The following is a 15,327-nucleotide window of genomic DNA, read 5'->3' as shown; positions in this document are numbered from 1 at the left end:
GCACCATTCGAAGTGTGCAACATCAGCGTACTTATATCTGCCTTTGACTCTTTATTTGTGCAAAATAACTTTGTCAAAAACTTTACTTTCGTTTTTAAATCTGATTCCGGATGTTATCTTGACAATGGTAAAACATGGACCAGAGACGTAAATTCCGTGTACGTTTGCAAAGCATGAATGAGTGTAAGTAGCTCTTTCTACGTTATTTCATCAAGAAAATATTCGAAATAAACATGAGATAAAGGTATCAATGACAATTTAAGCATTTTTGAAGAAATTAGGATGCATACTTAAATTTCACACCTGCACACACGTGTACTAGTTCAAACAACGTGGTTATGACGATTTTTCATTTTCACCTTTTTAATTTTTTCATCAAATCATATTTGTAAACGTATTTCTGATAATTTAAATCATTTTTATACGACCGCAAAAAAATTTTGTGGTCGTATATTGGTATGACGTTGGCGTCGTCGTCGTCGTCGTCGTCCGGCGTCGTCGTCGTCGTCCAGCGTCGTCGTCCGAATACACATTGGTTTTCGCACTCTAACTTTAGTTTAAGTGAATGGATCTTTTTGAAATTTTACCATAAGGTTAAATACCACAAAAGGAAGGTTGGGATTGATTTTGGGGGTTATGGTACCAACAGTTAAGGAATTAGGGGCCAAAAAGGGGCCAAAAATAAGCATTTTCTAGTTTCCTGACAATAACTGTGGAACGGTGTATGGATCTCTCTGAAATTATACTACAAGTTTCCATACCACAAAGGGATGGTTAGGATTTGCTTTGGGGGGTTATGGCTCAAACCGTTTAGGAATTAGGGGCAAAAAAGGGGGAAAAACAAGGTTGTCCTGGTTAATGGACAAATACTTTAGTACAAAACATAATTTAAAGCAGTGTAAGGGAGATAAATCAAATTCATCATTGAAATTATCTCCCTTACACTGCTTTTAAATTATGTATAAAGTAATGGTTAATGAACAATAAAGATAATTTAAACAAGGTAAGGGAGGTAATCCGAATACAATGTTTTGGTTACTTCCCTTACACTGCTTTTAAATTATGTTTAAAGAAATGCATATTTATAAAGGAAGACTAGTAAAAATATCTGCAAATGTTGCATCATTTTTTTTTACAAAAAAATCCATATGAAAGATTTGACACTATATTTTTAATTCTATTATAAAATAGATTAAGTTAGCACTATGGTAAATTTAAATGGGTAAATATGGTTGCCAACTCCATTGGAAATTTGAATTGAGATTATGACCATATCTTGAGGGAAAGAGTTTTTTGGGGAAAAAAGGGGGGGGGGGGGGATAAAAAGAAATTGTGGGGGGTCAATTTTTTCTCATTTCAGATTTCAGAAATTAAAAAGAATTATTTTTCAAATATTATTTTTTTTCAAATTTCAAATATTGAAAAATTTCAAGAAGTAATCTTTAATTGCACAGTATGGCGCATTAGATTTGTAAAATCTTTGATCACATTTATTTATTTGTTATGCTGAATCTAACAGTGTATTTAGATTTTTAATTTTGGGTCCAGTTTTCAAAATAGTCTACATTAAGGTCCAAAGGGTCCAAAATTAAACTTTGTTTGATTTTAGCAAAAATTGAATATATGAGGTTCTTTGATATGCTGAATCTAAACATGTATTTAGATTTTTGATTTTTGGCCCATTTTTCAAGTTGGTCCAAATTGGGGTCCAAAATTAAACTTTGTTTGATTTCAACAAAAATTGAATATATGGGGTTCTTTGATATGCTGAATCTAACCATGTATTTAGATTTTTTATTTGTGGACCCCGTTATCAAATTGGTTCATATTGAGGTCAAAAGGGTCCAAAATTAAACTTTGTTTGATTTCATCTAAAATTGAATTATTGGGGCTCTTTGATATTCCAAATCGAACCGTGTATTTAGATTTTTAATTTTGGGTCCTGTTTTTTAAATTGGTCTACATTAAGGTCCAAAGGGTCCAAAATTAAACTTAGTTTGATTTTAACAAAAATTGAATTCTTGGGATTCTTTGATATGCTGAATCTAAACATGTGTTTAGATTTTTGATTATGGGCCCAGTTTTCAAGTTGGTCCAAGTTGGGGTCCAAAATTAAACTTTTTTTGATTTCAACAAAAATTGAATATATGGGGTTCTTTGATATGCTGAATCTAACCATGAATTTAGATTTTTTATTTGTGGGCCCCGCTATCAAATTGGTTCATATTGAGGTCAAAAGGGTCCAAAATTAAACTTTGTTTGATTTCATCAAAAATTGAATTATTGGGGTTCTTTGATATTCCAAATCTAACCGTGTATTTAGATTTTTAATTTTAAGTCCCGTTTTTTAAATTAGTCTACATTAAGGTCCAAAGGGTCCAAAATTAAACTTAGTTTAATTTTAGCAAAAATTGAATTCTTGGGGTTCTTTGATATGCTGAATCTAAACATGTGTTTAGATTTTTGATTATGGGCCCAGTTTTCAAGTTTGTCCAAGTTGGGGTCCAAAATTAAACTTTGTTTGATTTTAACAAAAATTGAATATATGGGGTTCTTTTATATGCTGAATCTAACCATGTATTTTGATTTTGGACATTGGACCATAATAGGTAAATTAAAAAAATTCAAGTTCTTAGACCACATTCTTTCTGTGTCAGAAACCTATGATGTGTCAAATATTTAATAACAATCCAAATTCAGAGCTGTATCAAGCTTGAATGTTGTGTCCATACTTGCCCCAACTGTTCAGGGTTCGACCTATGCGGTCGTATCAAGCTGCGCCCCAGCGAAGCATTTTATGACTAAATGAATTAGATGTAAACCGCTGAAATGTAAGAAAATAACTTTGAATAGACCGATCAATGTCCGGTTCAAAAAAGTTTACCTGTCACCTGAACAGGTAAATTTCAGCTGTTCGACAACTAATTAGCCTTGATTAAAATGAGAAGGTATTAAAGTAGGGGTTGTTTTGATAGTACTTAATAATCATGTCACTTTTATGACCGGAAAAGTGTGGCTGTTAAAGGCAAAAGGTTGGGTCAAAAAGATCGCGAATTTTGTTAAAATGACCGTCTCTTAAGAAAGCCTTGAAAACTAAAAAGTAGATGACCGTTTCATGCTTTGCCCAGCCGGACTTTTACCGGACATTATACAAATGTCCGGAATATATGACCGTTTTGGAAGCCTTGATTCTCACTAAGGATTTTTGAAGGCGAGTCCAGGGACTCATCATTTTTGGCCATGGCGAGTCCAGCAGTGAAAAGATGAAATTTTATTAATATATATGATATAATTTCTGTCTCTATGACAAAATAGAGCAAGGAAATGACATCAAATCTATATTATTTTTTAACTTTTGTATAAAATGATGATATATGTGCTCAGTTGATACAACATTTTACAATTTTGACGATCTTTGGACTCACAAGTTTTGAAATTGATGAGTCCAGACAGATTTTGATGAGTCCAGGGCTCATGGACTCACCTTTAAGTGAGAACCCTGTATTAGTTTTATCTCTGGTGTAATACCCCTGGTATTTATTAAGTGTCTTCAAGAGTATACAGGTTGAGAATCAAAAAAGTTTTTTGAATATTGTTGTTTCCTTTATAAACACATTTTCAACACATGAATATTGTTGTCTCCTTTATAAACACATTTTCAACATAAAAAATAGATTAAAATAGTCAAATATTTATATCTGTTATTTTTAAAGTATAATCCTGCATGTTTAAACACATGTTTTAATACATAGTCTGCCAGGAGCAAATCACACATGGGCTGCTCTATTACCAGTAAAAGGGTGGAATCATAACCCTAACAGGTAAAGAAAACACAGGGTTACGTTTTAGTATTTCAGGTTAATATATTGACAAGGCTTTTTTTATATTGATATTCCTTCAAAGGGAGATAAATTATATTTTAAAATTTTTTATTGTACATCAATGAATTGCATAATTCTTAGAAAAAATACTACAATTTATAATATCTGTACAAGCTAGTCATAACATATATTTAGGTATCAAATGAAGTTTCTTTTTTCTGTATATACAGATGTAACACAGGTTTCTTTGGTTACCCAGACTGTATACCATGTGATTGTGATTTCTATGGTACAGTGGACAATATTTGTACTGTGGCTGGAGGAAGCTGTCCTTGTAGACCAAACTTTGATGGACAGAAATGTGATATGTGTTTACTTGGCTACTACAACTTCCCAGATTGTATTGGTATAATCTATTTTGAATGTTAGACTTTATAAAAAGGGATTTAAAGGATGCAATTGCCTGGTTTTGATAGGCTTAGGAATTAAAAGTCTGTTGAAAACATGAAAACTGGACAAAGAAGTAGTTGCTACTGGTTATTGGTCTTAAAAATTTTCAAAGGATTGTGATAAGTTTGTCTCTGATAGGAAATCTATTATGAATGATAGTAAACTTCATGCTGTAATTAGTATCAAAAACTATCCTGAACACATCATCTCATATCTGCAATAATGGAAATTCTCAATGTAATATGAAAGTGAAATATTTGATTGAGGACCAAGTTAGTGCACAGATCAAATGTACTTGAAACTTGTCTCTGATTTCAAATGGTGAATCTAAGTTTTGATGTAAATATGGATTAAACAGCCATGAAAGGACAGTAAATTCATTAATTTGGCCAAATTACACAAAAACTTGACAATTTCAATCACAAATGCTTAAAAATAATATAGAGCAAAACCCAAGTTCACATAGGTAGTCACAAATGATGTGTATCTTAATATCTATTCACTGGTTTTTTTTTGATAATTTGACAAAAATATTCTTGAAATAGGCCATTTTCTGCTTACAATCTAGATAATCTCCTCTTTAATGACATTACAGTCAAATAGCAGCTAAGGTAATACTTGCATTTTCTGAAAATCTTTCTGTTTAAGTTTAAAGTCTAGAACATGTGATTAGTAATGGTTTATTACTATTTTTGTTGAGTTTTTAACAGGACCAAATAAGCCCCAAAATGTATTTTTTCTTTTGCAGTATGACCTGAAATCATACGATTATTATATATCTATCCCAAAGTGAACAATTTACTTGAGGAAAATTCACTATCCAATACACGGCATTGTTAATTTTGAGTAATTGCAAATTAAAACAGTGTTTCGTTTCTTCTAATAAAAGCATGATTATTTCTTTTTAGCTTGTGAGTGTGATACAAGAGGGTCAAGGTCAAATGTATGTGATGTTACCTCTGGACAATGTACATGTGAAGCTAATTATGCTGGAAAGAACTGTAACGAGTGTGCAGATGGTTATTATGACTTCCCTAGCTGTACATGTAAGTAATGAGTATTAGTTATAATGATTATTTACAGGTGACATAAACAGTAGCTAAAACCCTGCATTGCTAACGAACAATAAATGTTAAAAAGGAGAAAAGAATTTTAGCTTTCACAATTAGTCTTAACTGATTGATTTTTGAATTGTTAAAAACAGAAAGTTTTGAAAATTCTGCAAAAAGTTACTATATGAAGTTTTTTTAAAAGAATTTGGTAAAGCTATTTTTGTAAATAATGAAAGTTAGAATGCTAAAATAGTGAAGATTGATATTTTTGTGCACTAGATATGCTTCAGATTTACATCCAACAAAATGTCAGCTTTTGTGTATTCTTGGTTCTCAGGATTGCCTAACTGAATTTTTATCTGTTCAGCAGATTGTTTGATTGTTTTTGCTTTAGACATGATGTTATTTGTGAATAAGTCAACTGTAGAACTAAACATTGATGGATTTCTACAAAATTCTATTAATTTTAAAGTACTGTTTAAAAATTACAGAACCTAATTATAGTTTTGAAGAATAAGTTTTTATGTATCACCTGTTTAAGTATATACTTTATTTTCAGTGTGTGACTGTGATCAGAATGGAGCACATCCAGAAATCTGTGACAAAGTGACAGGACAGTGTCTTTGCCAAGATAACTTTGTGGAGCCTAGATGTGATAGCTGTAAACCTAGCTTCTTTAGGTATCCTATTTGTGAAGGTAAGGTTGATATTTTATTATTAACATTGTTACCTTACTTTTTTGTGTAGATAAGGCACCAGTATTGCATTAATAAGGGAAACAACATTGTAGTAGTAAAGGAACCAGTATTAAAATAGCAAGTAAACCAGTATAGTAGTAGTAAGGAAACAGTATAGTAGTAGTAAGGGAACCAGTATTGAAATAGCAAGTGAATTTTATAGTAGTAGTAAGGGAATCAGTACTATTTGATATACTTGAAAGGAGATGTGGGATATACATCAATGAGACGGCAACCAAATGACAAAAACAACTAAAAGACATCTAGGTATAGATTATTGGAATTTCTGCATATTGATATTGTTAAATATTAGCCGTGAGCCACAATGTGAAACTTTTTGGCAATTGAGCACAGCAAAGGAGCAACAAAGCATTACATTTTTATTGTGCTTTTTATGCCCCCGCCATAGCGGAGGGGGCATTAAGGTTTACCCTTGTCCTTCTGTACGTACATCCCGAAATTGGTTTCCATTCTCTAACTTTAGTTTGCCTCAACCAAATATTATGAAACTTATACACAATGCTTATTACCACAAAACTCAAATCATGTTCGAATAAGGATGGTTTAACTTTTACCGTTCTGGAGTTATGCCCCTTTATCACTTTAATACAAGCTGGGGCATCATCTGTGTCCCATGGACACATTTGTGAACTGAACACCCTTTTAAAGTTTCTGCTTAGTTTTTTATGTAAGTAAATGTATTATTAAGGGATCAAGCTGTTAATTACCGGCACATGAAGATAATGCTTTTAAAATTATGGTTATGAGTGGATAAGTATATATAATTATAAAAAGTCAGCAATTTGAAAGACAATAAATCCAACAGTAGAAAACTAGTACTATTGATGTTTTATTTTTGATTGAAGCATGTAACTGTAACCCTGTTGGATCTGGTAGTGAAGTATGTGATCTAGGCAGTGGACAGTGTCCATGTGGTCTTAACTTTGCTGGACTTCGATGTGAACATTGTGCTGCAGGCTTCTATAGATATCCAGATTGTTCTCGTAAGTAAAATGTGGAAAGTGTGATTTTATCTTCATTGGATAGAGAGAACTTTATGTGAATAGTCTGATATTATATTCAATGGATAGAGAGAACTTTAAAGGAGATGCAGCGTTGTATTCCATGTTTACATTTATTTGTGTACTGTATTATTAAATTAATCTTGAGTTAGAAATTTGGTCTCGATACAGTTTTTCTTTTGATGAAATCAACAAACATGAGTAATATTCAAGATTTATGTAAAATTATGGTGTTACCCAATGTAAAGGTTAGCTGGTTCAAGATGAAGAAATGTACAAAAAATTAGATATCCACAGACTTTATGGCATTGATTTTTACTGCACTTTTTTTTGTTGAATCTTAACATACACATATGTCCTGAAACTATTTATATAGAGGCCGAGAAAAAAAAAATCTGTGTTTCCGGTAACCCCACCCTGTTTTTTTAGCCCCGACCCTAATTTTTTTATTGGATCTTCAAAAAAAAAAAAAAAAATTGGTATCAACCGACCCTGTTTTTGACATAGGCTTCTATTAATCGACATAATTATTTATCTAACTGCACAGAAAGCCAGTAAAACATTTTATTTATGTCAAAAGGTATTCCAAATAGGTTAAAATCCAAGAAATTTGCACAGCAGGTGCTTGAAAACATTGCAAATGGCCGCACTTCCGGTATTTGAAACTAATTACGGACACAGACTTGGAAAAACCATGATAATTTTCTGGATTTCGTTAACAATGTCAAAAAAAAAAAAGAAAAAAAAAAAAAATCTGACCTACCGACCCTATTTAACAAAATGATGTTACCGGAAACACAGATTTTTTTTTTTTAGGCCAGAGCAGAAATATTAAACCTTGTCGGGACATCTCTTATATTCAAATGAGTACCAAAAAAATAACTAAAGTGGATTCATTTATTTGAATGAGAAAAAGATTATTTCCAAGGATTTTTGATCTTTCTGATTTTTACAAATTCTTCATACATGCCTATTGAAAATTTGCATCTTGTTGGTCACTTTAATTCATGGTTTACACCTACCCATGAAATTCATGAAAATTAGTACATGAAGAATGATCATGAATCAACAATATTTTATCCTTATAATATGATGTTTGCCTACACATTTTAAGGTTATTTTCCTATGCATTTCAGCTTGTAATTGTGACAGATATGGATCTTATCGTCAGTCATGTGACCAGATTTCGGGACAATGTGAATGTAGGGATACGTTTGAAGGACTGACCTGTAGCAGATGTAGAGAGAATTTCTTTAATTTCCCTAAATGTGAAGGTAAGCAGGAATATAAACCAAAGAAATTAAAGTTGTATGTATAACCTAATCATGATCTTAAAACATTTTAAGTCATATGATGGCAATACTAGACAAAATTTTAAACATGATTATGAGTTGTTGATCTAATGGGAGAAAACAATTGTATCAACTCCGATCAACTACTTTTTAACAGGGTTTTCCGAAGGAAAAAAACAGCTATTGATTTAGTGAAGTATGGCAGGTGGGTGGCCGCCAACAGTTTCCGTGCAATTACTTATAAACCATTCAACCAATGCTTTTCAAATTTTAATATATTGATATTAATGACAAAATAGAGGTCAAGATTTTCACTTTTACCTTTCAGGAGTTATAGTCCTTGATATATTGGAAAAGGCACTTTATGTCGTTTCCATTCAAAAACTTGTGAACCATTCGAACAATGGTTTTCAAATTATAATATATTGATATTAATGACAAAAATGGAGGTCAAGTTCAATATTGATGATTTTCACTTTTACCCTTCAGGAGTGATAGTCCTTGAACTATTGGAAAATGACACTTTATGTCGTTTCCGTGCAATTATGAACCACTTGACCAATTCTTTTATATTTTTATATGTTGTTACTGATAAAAAAATTGAACTATTGATGATCTTGACCTTTGATGTCAATGAGTTATGGTTCTCGATAGATTGAAAATTGCATTTTATGTCGTTTCCATGCAATTACTTATGCATCTTTCGACCAATGCTCTTAAAATTTTAATATGCTTTTACTGATAACAAAATGATGGTCAAGTTTAAAATTGTTGATTTTTACTTTTACTGTTCAGAAGTTATGGTTCTTGTTAGATTAAAAAATAGGAATACAATGTGGCAGGTAAAAAAAAACCTAAAAGTGCCTTTCAAAATACAGAAAACCCAGTTTGCTGTCAATTTGACACCTCATTCCTTGTGTTTTGTTTAGGTTGTAACGTTGCATTAGTCTGCAAAATAATGAATGGTTATAGCAAAATATTTAAAGTCATTTGGAAACACGTGAAGTAAGAGAATGATAATATTGAGTGTGAACTATGTGTTTCTTTTTATAACGAGGCAGTCAATTCTATCGGTACCTATGTATATTCTGTTTGAGAGTTCGATTTATAGAAATTTGAAAAGATTAGGACCAGAAAATTTGTATCTGAAATTCTGATTGGACAGTATTGAGCCATATAATGAAACTTAAATGTATAGTTATTGTCTGATTGAGTATGTTGTTATAGATTTTCTTTTAATCTCACAAAAAAAAAATTGACAAATGATTTAAAAAGGAAGTGTATGGTTTGTATGTAGGTGACCTTCAAATAATGCAAACATTTAAATAAAGGAACATGGTTAATGGGTTATTAAGCTTATGAAAATATAAAAGTGCACTTATTGTAGTGTTAAATTAAGAAAATTAGGATATGTTAAGTCCGTTTTCTGTTTAAAATTTGACTCCACCTTGCTGATGAATTTTATCAGTTCATATGTTTAACCTTTTTCATATATTTTAGCTTGCAACTGCAACCCAGCTGGAGCTAAAGAAGTACCTGGTTACCCATTGGGTGGATGTGGTCAGGTACCAGTTGGTCAGCTGTGTGAATGCAAGGAAAATGTAAGGGGACACATCTGTGACGAGTGTAAACCAGGCTATTATGGATTGGACAGAAATAATCCACGAGGATGTAGACGTAAGTTTTGTAGGATCTTTTTCACCTTATATTTTTTTGGGGAAAAAGGGAGATGTTTCTTTTGTTAAGGACATAAATAGTACTTTTATACAAGATTAAATAGGGACATCAGAGCAGGTTGTAGCTGGTATTTAAAGAGCTTCTAAAATCATTTATTATTGATTGAATAGTTTTATATAACTACTCATTGATAGATAGGCTGCATAATTTTCTCAGTATTTTCAAGGTAGATAGAAAGTTGCAATTCACATACATATTTTGAAACAGTTCCTAATTAAAAATGGTTTCCCATATGATGATTTTCAATGCAATTTGGGTTTTTATTTTTGATTTCAGCATGTGACTGTCATGTGCCAGGAACAGCATCAGGATTACATGTCTGTGACCCAGGTTCTGGACAATGTGTATGCAAAGTTAGTGTGGGAGGTCAAAGGTGTGATGTTTGTCAGGATGGATTCCACAGTCTTGATAGAGAAAACTCATTTGGATGTGTTGGTAAGTTTAACAACTTTTACTAATAAATTAAGAAATTTTTTTATCAAAAATGAGTGGATTTCTTTTTTATATCTGGAGCAATGATGATATTTGTATATGTTCTTTCAGTACATGTATCTGGAATTATGAAATAAAATTATAAAACAAATTATCTAGGATTTCAAGGATACTTTTATGTGGAAGTTTAAACCTGACCCTGTGATACATTTATAATTCAGAATAATGATAATTCAGACATATTGATAATATGATGTCACATTAGAACTTGTCTTGAGAGATATCTGCTATGAAAGAACACATTCTTTTGTCCCTTCTGCATGAATCATATCTTTATTTTACACAACGTATAATTAAGGACCACTTAGTCCTCTCAGAAAGGGTGGTCTTTGTAGACATGTACACTTCAGCGCCTGTAGATTTTGCCACTGTATTACTACAGCCTGTAACTCTTTTATTTTACAGCATGTTACTCTGTTATTTTACAACCTGTAACTCTGTTATTTTACAGGCTGTAGCTCTATTATTTTACAACCTTTAACTTATTTTACAGCTTGTATCTCTGTTTATTTTTTCAACCTGTAGCTATTATTTTACAGTCTGTACCTCTATTAATTTACAACCTGTAACTCTGTTATTTTACAGCCTGTAATTGTGATACTGGTGGATCAATGAGCCATGTTTGTAACAAAAGAACGGGACAATGTCCATGTAAACCTAGAGTTCAAGGTCTAAAATGTTCAAGGTAAGCAAAACTAAATTTTCATCATTTAAAGAATTGAAGTTAATGGCAGGTCTTTGATCTGTAAAAATTATTCACAACTTTAGGACTCAGGGCTAGTTTAAGCTTGACATCTAACATGTCTAATGTATTTCATATGTATTCAATGTTAAGCTAAATGTGAAAAAAGATATATGAGAGATACCGAGAGTAAAAATTTAGTTTCTGAGTATAAAAGAAAGAATTTAGAATTTATAACTCACAAACCTGAATGCTTACTTTCACTGTGTAGACTTTTCACTTGACTAATGATTAAAAAGCAAAAGAAACAAGATAAAATCTTGATGGATGGAATTGTCGAACTTAAAAAACTTAAATTATAGTTTTATATATATACAGACTTTGAAGAAATGAGTATTGTTTGTTAAAATGGTCCCAATATTCATTCCTTTATGTATTTGTAGCCCAACAGATCTTCACTATATTCCATCACTACATCAGTTCATATATGAAATTGAGGATGGTTATACCCCAGATGGTTCTCGTATTCGATATGGATTTGATGAGAGTATTTTCCCAGACTTTTCATGGAGAGGTTATGCCATACTGAATTATGTACAGGTATTAAAGACCAGACATTTTGAGTGTATTGTACAAAAGTCTGTAATCTGCTTTGCACATTTTGTTTATGCTTAAATTTTTATAATTTCTGACATTTGTCTACAAATTAGGAATACTACACTTAAGGTAGGACAATACAAAGATTTTTTAATCCCCAATCAGACAACTTTATACTGATGTAATTTCTTTCATCTAGCTCTAAAATTCATAAATGAGGAACCAAAAGAAGGAAGAAAGATTAATCTTTCAAATGGTGGTATAATTTCATTATTACATAATTGATTATTATATATAGTTGCTAGGTTGCGGATGTCCACATTGGAATTTAATTAGCTTCGTTGTTATTCATAGCATCCCAATTTTTTTTTATAGATTCTTGTGCAACACAGTTTGACCTCCAAAACCATGTCCCAGATTTTTCCTATTGTATTTTCATTCTCTCATAACCCTTCAATTATGTTTGCAACATAAATTTAAAATAAATCTCGCAATTTAATTGGGTAAAGAATTTGTTCTATTGACGTTTTTGGAAATCTGAGACATGTTTTTGTAGATAACTGGCCAAGGAACTACATGTGGTAAAATCAAGCATATAAGGGTAACTAGGAGTTAATTTCATTTAAAACTACATTTTCACAACAAAAATGTGTGTGCAAAAATGTATGTGTGACAATTGAATAAATAAGGATTTTCCTACTCGACCCTCATCAATTTCAATATAATTCACACATGTACCATGAGGATACTTCAGGATTGGCTTTTAATCATAAATCAATTAGGTTTTAACCAGTAAGAAAGCATTCCATTTCAGCTATTCTAAGTGTATAAAGAAAATGCACACCCTATGCATCAAAAACCAGATCTGGCTGGAGAAGTATCATTATTGACCTTGGATTTTATTCATTTAGTACAGAAAACAATATATTTTGTTTTTAACATTTTCCCAAAAAGTAAGTTATGCATGTGTACATAAAATGATCAGTTGGTCAGTCTAGAGGATTCTTATGAGGGATTTCTAGAATTATAATTATATACAATGAAAATATGGTGTTGTACACAAAGAAGAATTTTCTTATTTTTGTAATTTGAAAATAAAATATTTAACTTGTGTTTTCTTTTAAAAAGAATTCCTATTTACACATTGTTTTCAAGAAAACCTGATATAACCATCAGCATTAACATCAGCATTAACATCAGCAACATTAATTGTTCTACAATTATATTTGTTTAATATCTGTACATTTATTTTTTGATTCCGTCTATAGCTCCAAATTATTTTTGTGTTTTTTCTCCTGGTAGCTCCAATATAGAAATGTATTTTTTATTGGGATTTCATTATCTTCTTTTTTCTATAAACCCCTAATCCACCTCTTTTTCATAACTGTTATTTTTATAGCTGGTCAATGGTCATAAAGCTATCAAATGATTCTATTGATAAACCACAAAGTACTGCCCACATGTTCTTATCTTGTATCAGTCAGACACATGCATTTGTTTATAAAAATAATTATCATCAAAACTCATTAACAATGCAAGATATGGAAACATATTTGTCTTCTGTGATTTTGTAATTTTAAATGTAACAAAAACAGCTGAAAATGAAATTTTGATAAAATTTAGTTGCTTTTGTATTGTGCTACTTTAAACTTGGCTTTATTACAGTTAGTAAAACCTTGTCTTTTTAAAGTTTTTTATTTAAATACTCTGAACAATTTTTTTTAATTATGAAAAAAAATTTTGTGGTCGTATATTGGTATGACGTTGGCGTCATTGTCGACCGAAGACACATTGGTTTTCGCACTCTAACTTTAGTTTAAGTTAATGGATCTCTCTGACATCGTACCATAAGGTTCCATATCACAAAGGGAAGGCTGGGATTGATTTTGGGGGTAATTGCCTCAAAATTTTAGGAATTAGGGGCCAAAAAAGGGGCAAAAAACAAGCATTTTTCTAGTTTCATGACAATAACTTGTGTGTAAGTGTATGGATCTTTCTGAAATTGTACTACAAGGTTCCATATCACAAAGGGAAAGCTGGAATTGAGTTTTGGGGTAATTGCCCAAAACGTTTAGGAAAAAGGGGCCAAAAATAAGCATTTTTCTAGTTTCCAGACAATAACTTGTGTTCAAGTGTATGGATCTCTCTGAAATTGTACTGCAAGGTACCATACCACAAAGGGAAGGCTGGGATTGATTTTGGGGGAATTGCCTCAAAATTTTAGGAATTAGGGGCCAAAAAGGGGAAAAAAACAAGCATTTTTCTAGTTTCAGGACAATAACTTGTGTGTAAGTGTATGGATCTTTCTGAAATTGCACTACAAGGTTTCATATCACAAAGGGAAAGTTGGGTTTCAGTTTGGTGGTAATTGCCCTTAGCGTTTAGGAATTTGGGGCCAAAAAGGGGCAAAAAAACAAGCATTTTTCTAGTTTCCAGACAATAACTTGTGTTCAAGTATATGGATTTCTCTGAAATTGTACTGCAAGGTACCATACCACAAAGGGAAGGCTGGGATTGAGTTTGGGGGTGATGAATCATAAGGGGGTTCAAAAAATTTGGGGGGAGGGATTTTTTTTTCCTTTAAAATTTTCCATTTTAAATTGGTTATTTCTGATTTATATATAAAAGCAAATAATAATGATATGGTTTGAATAGGTAAATTAAAAATTTATAAGTTCTTAGACCGCATTCATTCTGTGTCAGAAACCTATGCTGTGTCAATATTTAATCACAATCCAAAGTCAGTGTGTATCAAGCTTGAATGTTGTGTCCATACTTGCCCCAACTGTTCAGGGTTTCGACCTCTGCAGTCGTATCAAGCTGCGCCCAGCGGAGGGTTTTATTTGTATTTATTTTCTTTACAGCCCGAAGTCATTGTAGACTTACGAATAAGGAAGCCAAGTTTGTATCGCATTATTTACCGTTATCTCAACCCAAGTGATCAGTCAATAACAGGGGAGGTAATGCTGAAACCTCAGCAGGCCGAGATCAATACACCACAGATGAGCCAGGTTGTATTTCCACCTAACGACAGTCCTAACTTTGTGACGGTAGGGAGTGGAGGATCAATGCATGACTTTGTTCTAGATCCAGGAAATTGGATGGTATCATTAAAATCTTCTGAAAATGTCATGTTGGTAAGTTAATCATAATCCAGTTATATTCTACATTAATATTGGAAAATAACAAACACTAAATTCACGTTTGTATATTTCATAGTTACTAATAACCATATAAACTTACCACCAAAATCAGAAGTTCACCGATACAATCATAATTGCATATATGACTTTGTTCTCTTTATGTTTGTTACACACAACAGAAAGATATGTGATGTGTAACCTGGCATATATTGCAAGTTTTGAAAGAGTTTTAACAATGGTAATACTTTTTATAACAATTCTGAGCACTTGAACATTCCAAAAAAATAATAAAGTTACATATC

The 15,327-nt window shown here is 31.8% G+C and overlaps 1 protein-coding gene across 2 annotated transcripts in view; it reads left to right on the top strand.

Moving 5' to 3' along the window:
- Positions 1-15,327, top strand: part of LOC127706551 (laminin-like protein epi-1) — a 122,253-nt gene that overhangs the window by 17,844 nt on the left and 89,082 nt on the right. For both annotated transcript variants that reach the window (XM_052211217.1, XM_052211209.1), the window contains exons 8-17: positions 4,052-4,227; positions 5,180-5,317; positions 5,883-6,020; positions 6,927-7,064; positions 8,219-8,356; positions 9,875-10,051; positions 10,388-10,546; positions 11,189-11,288; positions 11,729-11,885; positions 14,747-15,019. In XM_052211217.1, the coding sequence (XP_052067177.1) occupies positions 4,052-4,227; positions 5,180-5,317; positions 5,883-6,020; positions 6,927-7,064; positions 8,219-8,356; positions 9,875-10,051; positions 10,388-10,546; positions 11,189-11,288; positions 11,729-11,885; positions 14,747-15,019 (1,594 nt within the window). The remainder of the gene's footprint in view (positions 1-4,051; positions 4,228-5,179; positions 5,318-5,882; positions 6,021-6,926; positions 7,065-8,218; positions 8,357-9,874; positions 10,052-10,387; positions 10,547-11,188; positions 11,289-11,728; positions 11,886-14,746; positions 15,020-15,327) is intronic.

Source organism: Mytilus californianus, unplaced genomic scaffold (genome assembly GCF_021869535.1).
Source record: "Mytilus californianus isolate M0D057914Y unplaced genomic scaffold, xbMytCali1.0.p SCAF_1, whole genome shotgun sequence".
NCBI classification, from domain to species: Eukaryota; Metazoa; Mollusca; class Bivalvia; order Mytilida; family Mytilidae; genus Mytilus; species Mytilus californianus.
Note: the sequence above shows the minus strand (reverse complement) of the source record. Positions and strands in the feature narration are given on the sequence as shown.